Source organism: Drosophila grimshawi, unplaced genomic scaffold (assembly GCF_018153295.1).
Source record: "Drosophila grimshawi isolate 15287-2541.00 unplaced genomic scaffold, ASM1815329v1 contig_44, whole genome shotgun sequence".
Classification (NCBI taxonomy): domain Eukaryota; kingdom Metazoa; phylum Arthropoda; class Insecta; order Diptera; family Drosophilidae; genus Drosophila; species Drosophila grimshawi.
In genome coordinates, this window is record NW_025063240.1 from 20,215,148 (window position 1) to 20,231,858 (window position 16,711).

General features: G+C 38.7%; 1 protein-coding gene across 2 annotated transcripts; it reads left to right on the top strand.

Annotated features, from left to right (window-relative positions):
* Nucleotides 1–780: 780 nt before the first annotated feature.
* On the top strand, nt 781–16,691 carry LOC6556782. Of its 2 annotated transcripts, XM_043215569.1 has the most exons (6): nt 781–952; nt 1,633–1,862; nt 14,310–14,467; nt 15,088–15,537; nt 15,591–15,845; nt 15,906–16,691. In XM_043215569.1, the coding sequence occupies exons 3-6, from the start codon at nt 14,445–14,447 to the stop codon at nt 16,168–16,170; spliced, it is 993 nt and encodes a 330-aa protein (XP_043071504.1). In that variant the 5' UTR covers nt 781–952; nt 1,633–1,862; nt 14,310–14,444; the 3' UTR covers nt 16,171–16,691. The 2 variants fall into 2 exon arrangements, with proteins under 2 accessions (XP_043071504.1, XP_032598834.1); XM_032742943.1 differs by lacking the exons at nt 781–952; nt 1,633–1,862 and adding an exon at nt 9,104–9,170.
* The last annotated feature ends 20 nt before the right edge of the window (nt 16,692–16,711 follow it).

Consider the following 16,711-nt stretch of genomic DNA (forward strand, 5'->3'; position numbering starts at 1 on the left):
ATGACTTTGATAGCAGACCAATCGCTTAGTTGCAAATTAGGTGCTTCAGCTCAACCCCCCCCCCCCCCCTTGCTCCTTTCCCTTCTTTCAAAGGGTATCATTATGATGTCATTAAATGTGTAACAGATATACATATACAGTTATATATATGATTGATCAACATTAATAGCAACATCAATTTATGGTAATATCAGTTTGCATCTCTGTTCAACAATCTGGCTAAAAGTGAACTTTATTTTTTTGTATTATAATGAAACTTTAAGCACATTTTAAATGAATCTGGCTAGGGTATATTAACTTTGCCATGCCTCACTTCTGCTGTTCAGTCTAGTGTTACTTGCCACAGCGTTGCAAGTCACGTGCGCCAGTTGTTCGAGTGGTGCGCTGACAACTAGAGCGTCTAATGAAGTGGCCATATTCCGGCTGCCAATGCTCACCCTCTCCCACACCCCACCCACCCTTGTTCGCCTCATCACAATTGTTGCACGTGTTGCAGAACTTTCGGTTTACGGTTATTAAATGCAGTTTGACAACAAAATGCGGCAACAAAAGTGCAAAGTGCAGACCAACGCTCTCTCTCTCTCTCTCTCTCTCTCTTTCTCTAGTTTCCGCTCTCTCTCTCCCTCTTGACGCTCTCTCTCTCGTCTTCTCTCTCGCGCTCTGCTCTCTCTCTCTCTCTCTTTGAACAGCGCTAGAAACCAGTTTGTGTTTTAAGTTTTTGTTTTTAGACCAGTTTAGACCAAAAAACGCAGGTGCCGCTAAAAAGGTTTTGAGCCGATCAGTTCGAGCTGAAATCGCGACGCGTTCGCTTCGCAGCCACGCTTTGAAACACAAAAAAAAACTCGAAATATAAAAAAATATATATATAAAAAAAATTTAGACAGTTGAAGAGCGCGCAAAAAAAGCACATACATATATACATGTATAAATTCAACTATTTTTAGCGCATTACGTGAGTGTCATTCGAAAATTTGATTTTGTGGAGTCAAAAAAAAAAAAAAAAACGAAAAGTGCTCAAATCAAAATTGTGTACAAAACTACACTGGACTACACAGCAAATGCGCTCTGCCCTTTGCCTGACTATTGAAGTATCTATGTGTGTGTGTGTGTGTGTGTGTATGCTTGAGAGTGTAGTCTGTGTGTGTGTGTGTGTGTGTGTGTAGGCGCATAACTCAGCTTGAGCTCAAGCCAAAAACCTGCTGCTATTATTAGCTTTAGCCAAGATTATGGCCGATTTGGCTGAAACGACTTGAGTTGGGTCTCTCTTTGCCCATTGTTGGCAGTAGCCCTGCCCCTGCCCCCTGCCCTCCGCCCCTCCTCTACTCCTGCTCCTCCTGATCAGCCCCCTGCTTGTCTGCTTGTAAATGTTGTGTGAAAATCTGCAACGCCTTTCATTCATGCCAGGCGATTATATCACATATGTGTCTGTGTATGTCTGTCTGTGTGTTGGCTGTCATTTTGGCCAGAGCCAGTAAGCCCAAGATTCCACGCAATGGCAACGACGCCAACGCATTTGCATAAATGACGACGTCATTGATACATTACTAATGCATATTTATCCATACAGCTGAATATATAGAGTATATATATATATATATATATATATATATATCTGTTTTCCGTTCCGTGCAGTGACAGTGCAATGAAATGTGTGCAACAGCAATAACAACATCGACAGCATCAGCAGCAACAACAACAACATCGACGAAATACTAACAACCTGTCGTTGTCGCTGGCAAAGCGTTAACAATAAATAAACGAAACAATAGCAACAACAACAATAACAACAACAATAACAACAACTGCAACAACAACAACAATAACAACGACAACAGTTGACTGTACAACAATGAGCAGAGAAGGTAAGCCAGTTTTTTAGCCCACAGTCAGTCGTGCTTTGGTATATATTAACACACAAATACCACACACAACACACACACACACACACACACACACTACACACACAATTTATGGCAATTTTATTGCCTTTAATTTTATTATTACTTAAGCTTGTAATGAAGTGCAAGTGTCAATGGTCTATAATATGTATCCACAAGATACACGCCTAATGTGCTAAGCTTCATGGCCTAAACGGTTGAAGTGTGCGTTGAATGGCGTCTACTGCTTATGAGATACACGCACAATAAACATTAATAATATTTTTAAAATGCACTCTCAAAGCAAAGGTTGTTTCATTGAGCTAGACAGTTTGTGAATACAAAAATCCATAAACAAAAGTGAGCGCTTTATCAGATACACAATCTGTTAGTTATAGAGTGTAACTGAAGATTTGTGAACAGGATATGTAGATATTTAAGATACATATTCACAACTCAGGTTGTTTTCAATAAGTTAAATAGTATGTAATATGGATAAACAATGTGTTAGATACAATTTAATAGGATATTTCCATCTCTAAGATACATATGCACAGCAGTTGTGGTTTTCATTTTTATAGCAGCTATAAGATACACAATATTTTAGCTACAAATAGTAGCTGCAGCTGTGTGAGCTTGAGAAATCCAACCCATTCACAAACCAAAACCCCGGCTTCAGCTGCAAGTTGTTCTGCTATCTATAAGATACACGCTCTGCAAGCCAAAATGAAGGCCACAACTACTGCTTGTCTATAAAAATCACACACTTGAAAATCATACACTCTATAAGGTAAGGTCATGTTGCTGCTCATTTCCGCAGCACTTGAACTCTGAACTGCACAAAATTTACTGTGTGGGTGCTAAAACAGCACAAAAAAAAACTGATACCGAAACCTAAAAAAATATAAAAAGACTGGCAAACACACAGATGCTCAAACTATATTGCGGGCATTTTGGTTAATGCGGCAGTTGACCGTGAAATGCTGTTGCCGCAGAAAAATACAAATACAAAAAAAAAAAACTTGTTGCCTTTTATGAGCATGATATTCCGATATGTTTCTCTCATTTGTGTTGGCCCATTGCTTATGTCATTTGGCAGCGATTTGTCAGCAACGGTTCGCAGCGGAAATCCAAGCAGCCAACGCTTTTTTTTCGTACAAAAATGAAGTTAAGTGCAGGAAATGTGGTAGCGAATTTGGCCAATTGCACATGTTGCTATAACCATTTTGATAGCACGTCCAAGCCACTTTCGTTAATTGTTAACGCAGATTTCCTCCATCAACTGCATCCAAAATGCCATAGCCAAATAATGTTTGATTGAAATTAATTGGCTAAGCAAAATGTGCACTGCTCTTATTTGAACTCTTGGCCAATCTCTCATATCAAATCACATCCTGTCTTTTTTTTATAACAATCATATTTTCATGCTCAAGCCAAATCCGTCCAGGGAAGTAAAAATGTTCAGTTATGTAAACTAGTCTTTTGAAATGCAGGGAATGTGCTGCGACGCTGTCAGAGATATCAGAAGCAAAATAATGCAACAATATCTTAGCTGATCTATTTATAATCAAACAAGAAACGAAATATCTTTAAACATACCTCGTCTGAAAGACAATAGACGCATTGTGACTCAGTTGTCGTGCTTGTTGTTGATATTGTTAGACAGACAGTTAGAGTTATAGTTATTTAGCGTTTCACTTCCCAGGCCGAGACCCACTGTGCATAACAAAACTGGCTTTTTGGGTTTTTGGTAGACTCAGACAGCAGCACCGCTGGCAATGTTTTGTGATAAAAAGTCAGCGATGCTTGGCGCACGCCAATAAAACTTGGGGAAGCAACAATAACTACACTCAGAAAAATAAAAAAACAATAACTTTTCATAACTTATCAATACCAGAATATAAAATTAACAATATTAAGCACAAATTACTTCTAGTTTTCCTAACAAAAATTAATTTTTGTGGCATTTTTCCAAGTTGCAGAAGCTTCAGCTTCTTCGAGTGTACAAATTGAAAGCCCAATGTTAACGGCCATTAATTTTATTAGCCGATGACAATGATTTGATAATTCATTTGTTAGCCTGTTAGATATATATATATATATATATTTTTGGGTCAACTCAAGGCAGCAACGACAATTAGAATGATTAGCCAATATTTGAAAGAGTATGCCGCAGTTGGGCAATTTTTGATTATTGTCGCATCTTTGCGACAATTCCTGCTGCATCATTTAAAAATGAAAACAGCGAAAGTTATGCAACAATGCGGCATGTATGTAGTTTTTTTTTTTGCTTAGCTGTTTTACCAGCTACTTGAGACGGGTTTGCAACAGATACTGTTGCAAATTGTACAGCGCTGCGAACATCAAAAGACAAAATATGCAAACGAGCCAGCATCCAAATAAATAAAAGACGCAAATCAATCAGTGCTAATCACCTCTTCCAGTTAAACGTGTGTATAAAAAACATGTATATATTTATATATATATATACATAATACATCGTCTTGGGTAATCAAGATAGCTCTGCACTTCGTTGTTAGTTGGTTTTTTTTCCAGAGAAGCCATATAAATACGAGGGATGTCTAGTGAATAAGCATTTGCTAAAAGTCCAATAATCGATTGAACAGCTTTTAATTAAATAACTATTGTCTTTTTTCTATAAGACCACCAATTTAAAAATTGAAAATGACTTCATACTAATTTTGCTATCAACAATAAATTATTAAAAATAAATTAAATTATAATTGCTTTTCAAATAATCGCATACCTTTGCTATTTGTTACATTGATATTAGCATAATGATTGATGTGTAGCACTACTTACTAGTTGACTCTCGTATGTTGAACATGATTGTATAATTATCAGCACCATTTAATACCGATTCGCAGTAACTTTCATTCGACATTTGAGAGCTGGCCATAATTTACACACGTACTGAGAGACTGATGTGTAAAGATGATGATTCCATCACGTAATCAATGTCTCGTGTCATTGCATGCATGATTAAGAAACAACTTACTGCTACTTAACCTGTCGCAAACTAAATGCCAAAGAGTGGGAATGAATTATACCAAATACGAGTATTAAGTAAGATATATACATATATAAACATATTTTTCCTATATAGACAGGCTCTAAATTTGATGCGTGCATGAGGCAATGTTTGTTATTTGTAGGAACACTAAATGCCTTTCCTTTTAATTTGTTTTTATTGTATTAATTTACATCTACATGCAAATTAAATACATTAATGCAAAGCATATTCAAATTAACTGCACGCCATTTCAGCTATTTGTTTATATATAATTCAGTACAAAGGAGTTTTTTTTTTGTTTATTCCCATTGAAGTTTTATTTTTAACAAAGACCGGAATCAAAATACGCAGCATTTGAATTGGAAACCCACTGAAACCACATAAAATACAAAGACGCAAAAACTCAATTAGAGTTACCTAGCAAACAATACAAAAAAATATACATATCCATGTATATATATACATATATATATACATATATACATTTGCATTTGCATGTCTCACAATATGTTGACGACTGGCTCTGGCGATAATTCAATGCCCTCTTGAGAGCCACTTGTCAGCTTCCCCGCCCCATGTTGAAATGTTATGTAATTTGAGGCAGATGAAACACATCTGAAACAGCTGAAAATCTTAATCGAGTGCCTTCAAAAGAGCCAACAACAACTCTTCAAGCCACACTTGACATTAAGGCAAACTTTAAATCTACGCCCACAGATTCACCGCTGAAGAGTTGTCTACGTAACGCAAAAATTCCGCAGTCAAATTATATATTTATACATGTATTTGTGTGTATGTCGTAGTGAAGAGTAAATATTATACAATAACAACAGCAAGAGCGTATACAAATTTATAAAAGGCTACACCCCTGCCATAAATCGCCAAAAAAAAAGACCTTGAAGCCAGTGAAAAAAATATATATAAAAAACTGAAGAAAGAACAACTATTTTGGGCACGATGGAGTTTAAATACCCTTGCAGACCGCACCTATTCACAGCGGAATATCATCAATAAGTTTTAAAGCTGATGCTGATTAAGAAAATTGGAAACTATATTAATGCGATAAATGTTTAGAGCGTGTATGCAGTCAGGGGTATAAACAAGCCATTAATCACGCTCTAATCGAAAATCTTTGGTGTGTAGTTATTAATCTTTATCAATATGTAAATGCATGAACATCTATTTACATAAATAAATACACGTTTGTGAATCCCAAACACATATGCCTTTGTGTGAAACTCGAGCAGTATCAAAGAGTAAATCATAAAACTTTCTCATTTTTCAAGTTGTTATCGAACTGATCGATTTTCTGTTTGAGATATGTACATGAAATGAAAACCGTTTGCAAAAATATTAATTAATCGGCGGCAACTGAGGCGAATTAGAATAGTTGTTGTAACAGCGACTTTAAGCTGGGCAGCATTCCCAACGACCAGCTGCAAATATCGCTGGCAACGAGCGTGGGAAACGCTCGCGAACGCAATTCTAATTGGAATTTGCCAAGACAGCTGGACGGACATTTCGTAGGTCTTGCGGCTTTTGGTGCTGCTGCTGTTGCTGCTGCTGCTGCTGCTGCTGCTGCTGCTGCTGCTGCTTTCTGCCGCATGAGTTTGCATATCTGTGTGCCGAATGCTTGTCGGCATGGCTTACAGCTTATTCTTAACAATTCGAGGATTTTTTGTTTATTTTTTTACTGGTCGCGTCAAGTGCAAAATGCTGGCAAATGTGGCCACTGTTCGTACTTGGCCGAAAACTGTCGGCATTGTCAATCTGCCGTTATTGCCTGTAATTAAAATGTTTTCAGTGCAGCAATAAAGTTTAAGATATGCTAAATGGAAAATGTACATTTGTATAAACATTTGTGATACGTCAATTGCCCGACCTCCTAGAAATGCCTCCCTAAACTTATAATTCCCATAACTTTGTCGCAACTGCATTTAAATTTGATTGTGGGTAGAAATTGGACTTGGGTCTAAGTTTCCCAATGCCATAACTTTGGCAAAACTTGTCTTCAAGATCAAATCTGCATTTAAATTTGAAAACCTGAAACTCATTTAAAGTTTGATATGCTATAATTTAACCAAAACTGAACTGATATCGAAAACCAAGGTCATCTTAAAATTCTATCTCCATAATCGTCATATGAATACTGATCTGAGCTTCCCAATGCAATAACTTTTTCAATAGTGAATCGAATTTCAAAAGCAATGTTGATTTTCTCATAGTTTGCTGTCTATTTAAAAACCACATTTAAAGTTGAAAACGTGATTCTTGATCGATATTCATGTTAAAATTCAATCCATTACATTTTTAAAGTTAGACTTTTGTGTATTTCTTTTTCAAGCATACACACACACACTCACACACACTCACACACACATTCACACACACATCTACATACATAAAATATGGGCTCTTGTGCATTTGGCAGCCACAGAAAAGCACTCGTACAATAGTTGCTATTGTTGAGGAATTGTGGAGTTGCTTGCAGACGAAAATAACAAAAGTTATTCGCTTAACGGTGTGGCCACAAGAACAGCTGCCCCACACCTCTCCACCCCCCGCCAACCCTCCACCCTGCTCCACACTCATCACCCATAAATATGCCGAACAGGTTTACGAGTTCTTCCGCTCCCCTCGCTTCACCTTGTACATATGTATATATATATGTATGTGTTTGAGTGTGTATGTGTGTGTGTGTATAGATTTATAATGCGCATTGTTTTGGGCTGCCGGTTACCATTTGGACCGTGTGGAATTATGTGCGGCGTCTCTGGGTACTTAGAACCGCTTGCCAGCAATTACAGTTAGAGACGATAGTGCTGCGCCTAAGTGAAACACTTGAAAGATCTCTTATCAGAGCTCCTCTTTCCGTACAGACTTGTAATTGTCAGCTCGAAAGAACACAACTATTATAACTGTAAGTTGTGTTTGACTAATTCTACACTCAGAAAAAAAAAAAAAATTATGCATATTTTTAGAGCCAAAGCATAACTCACCTCCTTATTCAGAAAGTAAATTTCTTAAATTGAATGCTCTAACTTTCTAATAGACACCATTTCTTAATTTAAAAGTGAACTCTTCTAAAAGTTTTGAACAAATATATCTAATTTCCAAGATTTTGTGTGCACATAGAACAATTCTAGCTTAGAATATATTTTTTCTTAATTTACTTATTAAGCAGTCGTATTTTATATCACACAAATATCACATATACAAACAAGATTTCATTGTTCATAAATTCATATAACATTTTCTTTTATATACTTTGAAATTATTTCTAAAAAGAAGAAATACTTTATACATCTTAAAAAGAAATAAATTTCTTGTCACTCAAAACTTTAAAGTATTTTCTTTTGATTTGATGTATTTATTATTCCTAGACTAGTCATAAAAGTGCGGCCCATGTGCTGATTATTTATGATGTATCAAGTCAAAGCTTAATTTGTGTTGATTTTTACTTAAGTTTTGGGTCTCGCTTTTGAGTTCTTCTCATGTCTCTGCCCTTCTCTGCGCTTCTCACTTAGGCAGTGCTAGTTTCGATTTATTGTACATTGTACATGCTGTGCCGTGGCTAATGCGCTCTTTTGTGGTCAATTGTTATGGCCGAGTAGCTTGGCCCAGTCAAGGGTCTTCAAATACATATTGGGGAGGGGGGCTTAGTTGTTGCCTTCAGTCAGTCTTTGATGTTTTAGGCGCACCACTTTGGGCTTACATGTTGAGCCCAGTTGTGTATGCTGATTGAAATAAATGTGGCAAGCGTAAGACGCCCTTTGCCTTAATCATGTTTGTATCTTGAAGTACATACATACATACATACATACTTACATCCGCTGTTAATGGCTTCATTTGCCAGTTGCCACAGTTGTAAATAGAAGCTGACCAAATAGAAACCAAATTCAAGTTGTTTTCAGCATTGCAAAAAAAAATCCAAGTGAAAAGGGAGCTGTAAAACCGGCAGGGGGTGTGAAGGACGGAAGATGGGACGAGGTGGAGGTGGCGGGGTGGTGTTTCAGCTTGCGGTTTCGGGTAACCAGGCGGCAGCGGCTTTTGGCCATAAAGCCAAACTTTCTCTGCACGAGTGTTGAGATTTAATATTGTTTACCCAACAAACAATAACAGCAAGCGGCAATTGTAGCCCGTTTTTTTGTTTGACCAATTCTTTTACTTCTTCTTTTATTTTTTTTTTTAGCCAAGCATTGATTTTAATGGCTTAAAGACAGACATAAAGCAAAACGCAAAAAATTAATCAGCGAAATGTAAGTATATAAATATACACATATATATATACATATATCTGTTGGATCCCACTTTCATCGCCCTCTGTGGCTTACAGAGCACTTTGCATTTAATAATTTTGTTTTTGTTAACTATTTTGCCTGCCCAAATAGATTAGGCCCCAAATAACAACGAACTTGCTCACATCGTATTTATGGCTAGAAAGTCTTGTGATGCAGTTGTGGTTGTCACCGTTGTTGTCATTGTTGTTGTCATAGTTGTTGTTTTTGTTGTTGTTGTGCTAATGTTTTGCCAAACTGACCGTCCATTTAAACGTTGTTGTTTGTGGTAGCGTCATGAAAGATTGACATGGCTTTGAGACACTTGCCAAGAGGCCAAAACTTTGGCACAGTGACACCAAATGCAAAAGCATAAACAACATTTATACAAGCTTCATGAAAAGCGTTTCAATGAACAATTCCCAGTTTATATATATCAAATAAATGTTTGCAGAATATCAGTAAGATTCAGCATTTCTTTTTAGAAATCTTTTCTATGTTCTAAAATGCAGGTCGATTTTATTTCTGAGTGTATCTCTTTGGTGAATGCTTAAAACTTTGCCTCCTGCTCCATATATATTTACCCTCATCACCATAAATATTAGATTTAATATTTTAGATACAGTAAACACTGACTTTGCCACAATGTGCGGTGGTCAGAACAATTTTAAATGCTGCTCATTTTTCAAAGTTGCGGCCTCTTTGCCCCAATACATTGCTATAAAAGTGTTGAATGTATGTGTGTGCGTTGTGGCTGTGTGAGTGTTTTTAATAGCCAGAAGGGTTAAAAATTTAATGGAAAAACGTTTTAATAAATCAGTTAAGTGGTCTTGCCGCTTTTTTGCGGCTAATTACACGCATTAGTGTTGGCCAAGAGCCAAGCCAGATATCCCTGTCCGCTGCTGTCCCGTTGTCCCCATCCCATCCACCATCAACCTTCCCTCCTCCTCGTGTTAACAGTAGCAAATCTTGGCCAACATCTGCTTGCTCCTTGCAGCCCCATTGGCGTAATTTAACAATTAAAAGCGATTAACGTGCTACTTCAGCTACTTAACGTCTTTCAAGATCAACATTTTTTTTATACAACAAGTCCAGCAACCGTCGCCAGTTAAAGATTATATCTGGCTTCAGCTTTTTCCTGTTAGTCATCAAATTTTATGCTGATTATTGAATACATGCAAAAGATCTAAAATTTCGAGTGGAAATTTACTATCCACAGCCGTTAGACTTCGGACTTTAGACGCTTTGATAATCGTTAATTCTTGGTCGAGTTTTTAGAGTTTGCAAATTGGTAAGCTGTTTAATTAGTCCGGAAGTAATAAGAGTGGAAAAGCAGACAACATTCACAAGACAAGAGTTGGGAGACTCTTAAAGATCAGTTAAAATGAGTAAACGATTTATTCAAATCCAATTGAGAAGTGAACTCTTTGATCCTTAAATAAATTGCTTTCAATAAAAGTAAGCAAATTTATGTTGATTAAAAGCACTTTTTATCGCAATTCGCTTGAGAGTTATGAGCAGGTTAATAGAGTTTTAAGAGCCATGCAGAATTTCGGTAATGGCCAGTGCATTTTGGCCAAGTTTCGCTCGTGCTGGCAGTATGTGAAAGGCGACAGCGGCCTGCGGTTCTGGAGTGAATGCCTTGCACCAGTTTATGTGGGTTAACTGGGCCGCCCATAAATTGGTAACAGCATTGCATAGAGCTGCAGAGGGGTATATGTCCGAATATATATATATATATCGCAGTGTATAACTTTCTAAACCGCGCCTTCAAAAGCGCTGGCATTGAAGCATTTTCGCCTTTTCACCAGCTGGCCCGAAAGTCTTTCTTCAATCTGGTCTATATGACACTTGACCACAAAAATGGACAATGAACTGCATTTATGTGGCCGGTTCGCTTTGAGCTGTTTGTTGTTGCCTTTTCTCACTTGCCACAATGCAAATTGTTACAAATTAACCTCTCGTCTCAATTCGTTTCGTTTCGTTTGGTTTGGTTTGGTTTAGTTTGCTTTGGTTTGGTTTGGCTTGGCTTTTCGTAACGACTTCCGCTGGTTGTGCTGTTAACCCATTGTTGGCCTGGCCGGAAGCCCAACTGCCGTTTCGAGAGCGAAAGTTGTGAAATCCGCCAACGAAAAGCAAGTGCAAAGCTGAGAAGTGTTTAACGATCAGATCAGATTTTGGCTTGGCCAAAATGGGAAACTCGTGTAACTCTTTAGCGCCAAGTGTGTGTTGTTTGCTTTTGTTTTTCTTTACGAGCCTTAAGTAAGCCATGTTCTGGACAGGTGGAAATGCACAATGTATGTATGTATGCATATATCGTCCATAAATTTCTTACCCATTCCGCTCGCTTTTCGGCTTATTTGTGCGTTAAAGGTTATAACACCGAGCAAGGCTTTATGCGCTGCTTGCGCCAAAGTAAATATGAGAGCAAATACATTTTAATGGCATTCCATTTATATGTATATTTACAAATGCTGCGAGGCAAACGCCAAATGCAAACCTAACAAAACAAAACCCAGCATACCAAAAACAAATCAACAAAAATGCTAAAATGCCACGCATGGGAGTTGCGAAGAAATACACACACACACACGCACAACCAAAAAAAAAGGTCTTTTGATGTCCGCCAAGTGGTTGGATATGTTGGACACAGGACTAGTCACAGCTAGTTTTCCTCATCATCATCTTCATGCTCTTTGGGAATATTTGTAGCAGTGCTTTTTTCGCTGAATGTAATAATGACGTTGAGGGACATCGACCACACACGTCTCTGCCAATGCCAAAGTCAAAGCCAAAGCCAAAGGGCCGCAGTTCGATTTTTCATTTGACAATGAAGGCAACGCCCACACCATAAATGTCCCTACAACTGTCTAGTGTATTTATATATACATATATATATATATATGTCTGTCTATATATGTGTGTGTGCGTGTGCCCTGGTCTGATCTACTCTGCTCCCTAGGCGCTAAAATCTCCGCAACGAACTTGAAACTTTTTGCCCAGACTCAGACTACAAACTGACAATTGTATCGCGATTCACCGCCAGGCAAAAATGCGGCAATGCAAAAAATTGACTTTAGTTGATATAATGAGAGGGCTGGGCACTAGCAGCTCCAGCTCCAGCTCCAGCTCGAGACAACAACTACAACCAGCAACATCGACTGCATAGACAAACAGGCGACGCCGAACGGCACCCTTTAATTGGCCCAATAGCAGCAATAACTCAATTTCTTATCAATAACAGCAGCGACAACGACAACAGCCAACAGCCAGGCGATAATTGTATTCATTTCAAAACAAGCCAGGCTATAATTACAAGCCGCACACGTCTCACTGCAATTATGCGACCTATTCATACACTGCCAAGCCAACAATTAAAAACTATTGGCTTTATTTGAGCAAATTCGTTTTTAATTGTGCAGTCATCAGAGAGATTTTATTTATTATTTCTCTTAAGAAGAAAATCAGTTTGTTGCTTAAAACTGCAATCAGCCAAGAAAAAATTCTTTAACTTTTATTTCGCTTTTACAAACAGAAAAAGAGTTGCAAAAACAGCTGAAGCTTCTCAGGGACTTGGACAAGTTTTGCTTGACTTTCGCTTTGGAATATATATTGAAAAGTTAGAGTATTAACAAGTGATTGAAATTAACGCCTGCAGTTTGAGCTTAACGAAAGACGAAAGTAGTTTTGGCATTAGACTGGCATTGGGAGATGGTATTGGGGTGCGTTCTGAATGTGGAGTGTGTCACTGTCATCTTGGCTCGATTGGGGCTAAAAGGTAAAAGGTGAAGCTACGTGACCAAGTGACAAATTGGTGGCAACTGTAAGTGCAACTGTAACAGTAACTGTAACTGTAACGACAGCAACTGCAATTGCCAAGCGATGAACTTGCGAAGATATTCGAGTGCGGTGCATGCGGCATGCAAAAATTGTGCATGTCACGGCGGTGCGTCGGCATCACGACATTGGTGCAGTGGTGCAATGAACTGCGAATTCCAATTCTGATTCGATTGTGCTCCACCCACATCACAATAAAACCCAGCGTAAATAAATTATGCAGCGCTCCTACAACACATTAAATGGCAAGCAAAAAATAAAAACATAAAAAAACCCAAGAATGGACAGCTTTTGAGGCAAGCCGAAGATAAAATACCCTTGCCCACATTTACAGCTCACCCAATTGGTCTTGTGGCAGCTATATAATATATAGTGGTCCCATGTTGATCAACTTTGGCTGGGTTAGAAAGCTCATCAATGGTACGCTTGCTCTGGATATCTTATCACAGTTTTTATCTATGGATACACATCTCAGCTGATATATATCTTATCAATGATAACAAGCGGATATTGCTGATTGCTTATGTCTCTTAAAGCACACACCTACGCCCAGCAAGCGAATAGCCTCTACAAGGGTATTCAAAATAATTCTGACACTTAAGTTGCAACGTGTTCGAGATTATGCGGCAAGCAACGATTATTGGCTGGTCGAATCGGGCCTGCGACTTAATCCGTTCCTTGTTCGCTTACCGTCATATTTGATGTTCATATGTACATATTTATATATCTATATATATACATATGTATACATATATACAGTTCTTTGTGCTGACTGAAACAGACACGCCCATTCACCCGGTCAGAAGTACTCGAAAATAAATAAACAACATTCTCGAACGCTTCCTCTCAGCACTTCAGCTCTTAAATAGCAGCGACTCGAGTCATGTACATAACACACTTAAGTCCAGTTATAGCTGAAGTTTCTACATATGTACATATATATTCTATTGTTAAAATAAAATTAAAACCAAATGTTAACGTCATCAAATTGCTCAGCTTTGGCGCCAATGCAATAACAAAATTTTAATCGCATTGCTTGTTAGTTTTACTTTGGATTCTAAACTTTGAATTCGACAAAACACACACACATCCACATTAATTTATATATGTACATATACAAAGACTTGCCCATAAAACGCAGTCATAACTTTTGCACACTAATTAAAAGTTAAGAACTGTCTACTAATTTGCCAGCCAGCTAATTGCAACAAATCTGAGCGTTTTTCGTGTTTTTTGTTATTGTGTTTTCATGTTTCTGTCGGTTTTTGATTGTTCTTTTTTCAGGCAGACGTAGCAGCATCCGTGGGACTTTCTAGAGACAACAACCACATAAACAGTCCACAGAGATACTAAAAACTGAAACCAGCAGCAAACAGCTAACAAAGGGGCAGGAAGCGGTGTCAGGAGATCTAAAACAAAATGCACGAGAGACGCGTCAAGAAGTGAGTCTAAATTAATCGTAAACCAAACTTCCTTCAGCTTGTCGAACTTTTAATACACCTGCCGAAATGCGATACTCTATAGACAATATACAATAAATGTATATTTCTTCAATGACCAAAGAATTACTAAGCCAAAACAGAAAATAGATGTCAGAGACTATAACCGATAGAGACTTCAAATTTGGTATGAAATTCTCGTATATTGCAAGCAGATCAAGCTTATTTCATTTTATCGATAACTGCCTCCGCTTGGCTAGTATCGATACATTTCAATTACATGTATATCTATTATAGATACATGATATATTATTGATGAACTGATAAATTCCAAAATGTATTCTATATTGATTTCATTACTATCATCTTCTAAATACATCTGGGCTCAAAGGATACTTACTTGTGCATCCCGTACAAGTTGCTCTAAAATTGGTACTTTTCAATATCCAAATCCAAATGAACATCCTCATTCAATTCTGATCGTCAAGAAAGCATTCAACAGTTGAAACAACTATAATTTATAGTATGAGAGTGTCAAAATCGATAAGCTCATTTCAAGGCTAGAATTGGCAACTATATATTACCATATAAAAGTGTGTTAACTCTCAATAATTGCTCGACAGATTGAAGAGCGGGCATTATGTGGCGACGCATGGACGCCTCACACCCGATCCGCCATATGTGCACTCGAATCGGGGCTATTCAACGGATGGCGACGATTCGCATTCGCATCGGGCGCACTCGGAATATACGCTGGCCAACGAGCGCATCTCGCCGCAGTCGCAGGGTCATTACAACTCATCGAGGAAGGGGCAGGGCCGCACTGGGAATGGATTGGGGAATGGGGTAAGGGTAAGACACCATCAGCATCAGCACCTGCAGCACAGCTATAGCCACAGTCAGATGGGTTTGTCCAGTTCACCGGACAATGGGGGACCCAGGCCGCTAAATGGACCGCCACCCACACGTCAACCGCCTCGTGCTCCGTCAGCGTTGAGCTACGATCAGGCCGGGGATGCGGGCAGCGATATCTATGTGACCAGTGCCGCCTACAAAGCGCCCTCCGAGATCAGGCAAGTCCCAAAAAGAAGACGAAACCAAATTTCTAACTGTCTGAGTCTTGCAGTCGCTACAGCCATCGTCCCGTGTCGCGGAGTGCACCACGAAGCGTCTATTCGGTGGCAAGCACAGCCAAGACCGGACGCAGTGGACGCTCGACAACGAAACGTGGTGCCAAAATCGAAACGATGTCGGCGCCCAATCCCTTCTGCCCCAACGTGAAGGGTGTCTGCTGCCTGATGCTGCTGCTCAACTTGGGTCTAATACTTGTCACCCTCGGCTTTGTGATTGTGGTGCAGTTCTACGAGCCCGTCTACGTTTGGTAAGTGTTTCATCTCCAATAAAAAACACAATCTGATCATTTTTGGTATATCGATTGCAGGGTCTTGGGCGTTATATTTCTGATATTTGGCTTCCTCACGCTGATCGGCTGCATGATCTACTGTGTGTATGTGTGCCGGGATGCGAAGACGCCGTCGCAGGTGCGCAACGAGGACTTGTATTGGACGCGACACTGGCAAAAGAACATCGGCTATACGCCGCAGGAGATCAACTACAAGGCGGACAAATATGATGCATACTCCGATCGCTACTCGGTCAGCAAGCTGAGTGGCAAGTATTCGGATCGCGAGAGTCAACGCTACTGAAAGCCGTAGACAGGCTTCACTCACACTTAACTAACTTTACCCAGGCGAAGCGAGGGTCGTCCGATAAGTTGTTGGCAAAGAATGCTCATCTCAATATGAGTGAAGTATCTCAAAACGCGTTGACATCCAATTACTTATTGGTCAGCCCTCGCACACACACACACACACCGACGTGCATATATACATATATTATTATATAACGTGTAATAACTAGAGCATAGTCTTTAAACGGTTTTTATTAACAAGGCCCTCAACACGTACCTGCTGCAAGTTGCTTGCTAGTTTGTACTGTTCTTTAAATCATAAACGCAATTAAGTGAGACAGAGACAGAGATAGAGAGCGAGAGAGAGAGAGAGAGAGTAAATACAAATTGTGTATTGGAATGCTGCCATATATGTGTGAGAAGACAGTTATATTTTGTTGTTGTTTGTGGCTAATCAGCGAACGTTTACTTAAATTCTAACTGAAAATCAAATCATCAAAAACAAAAAAAAAAATATTTAAAAAAAAAACAAAAATAAAAAACACATAATAAAGTGT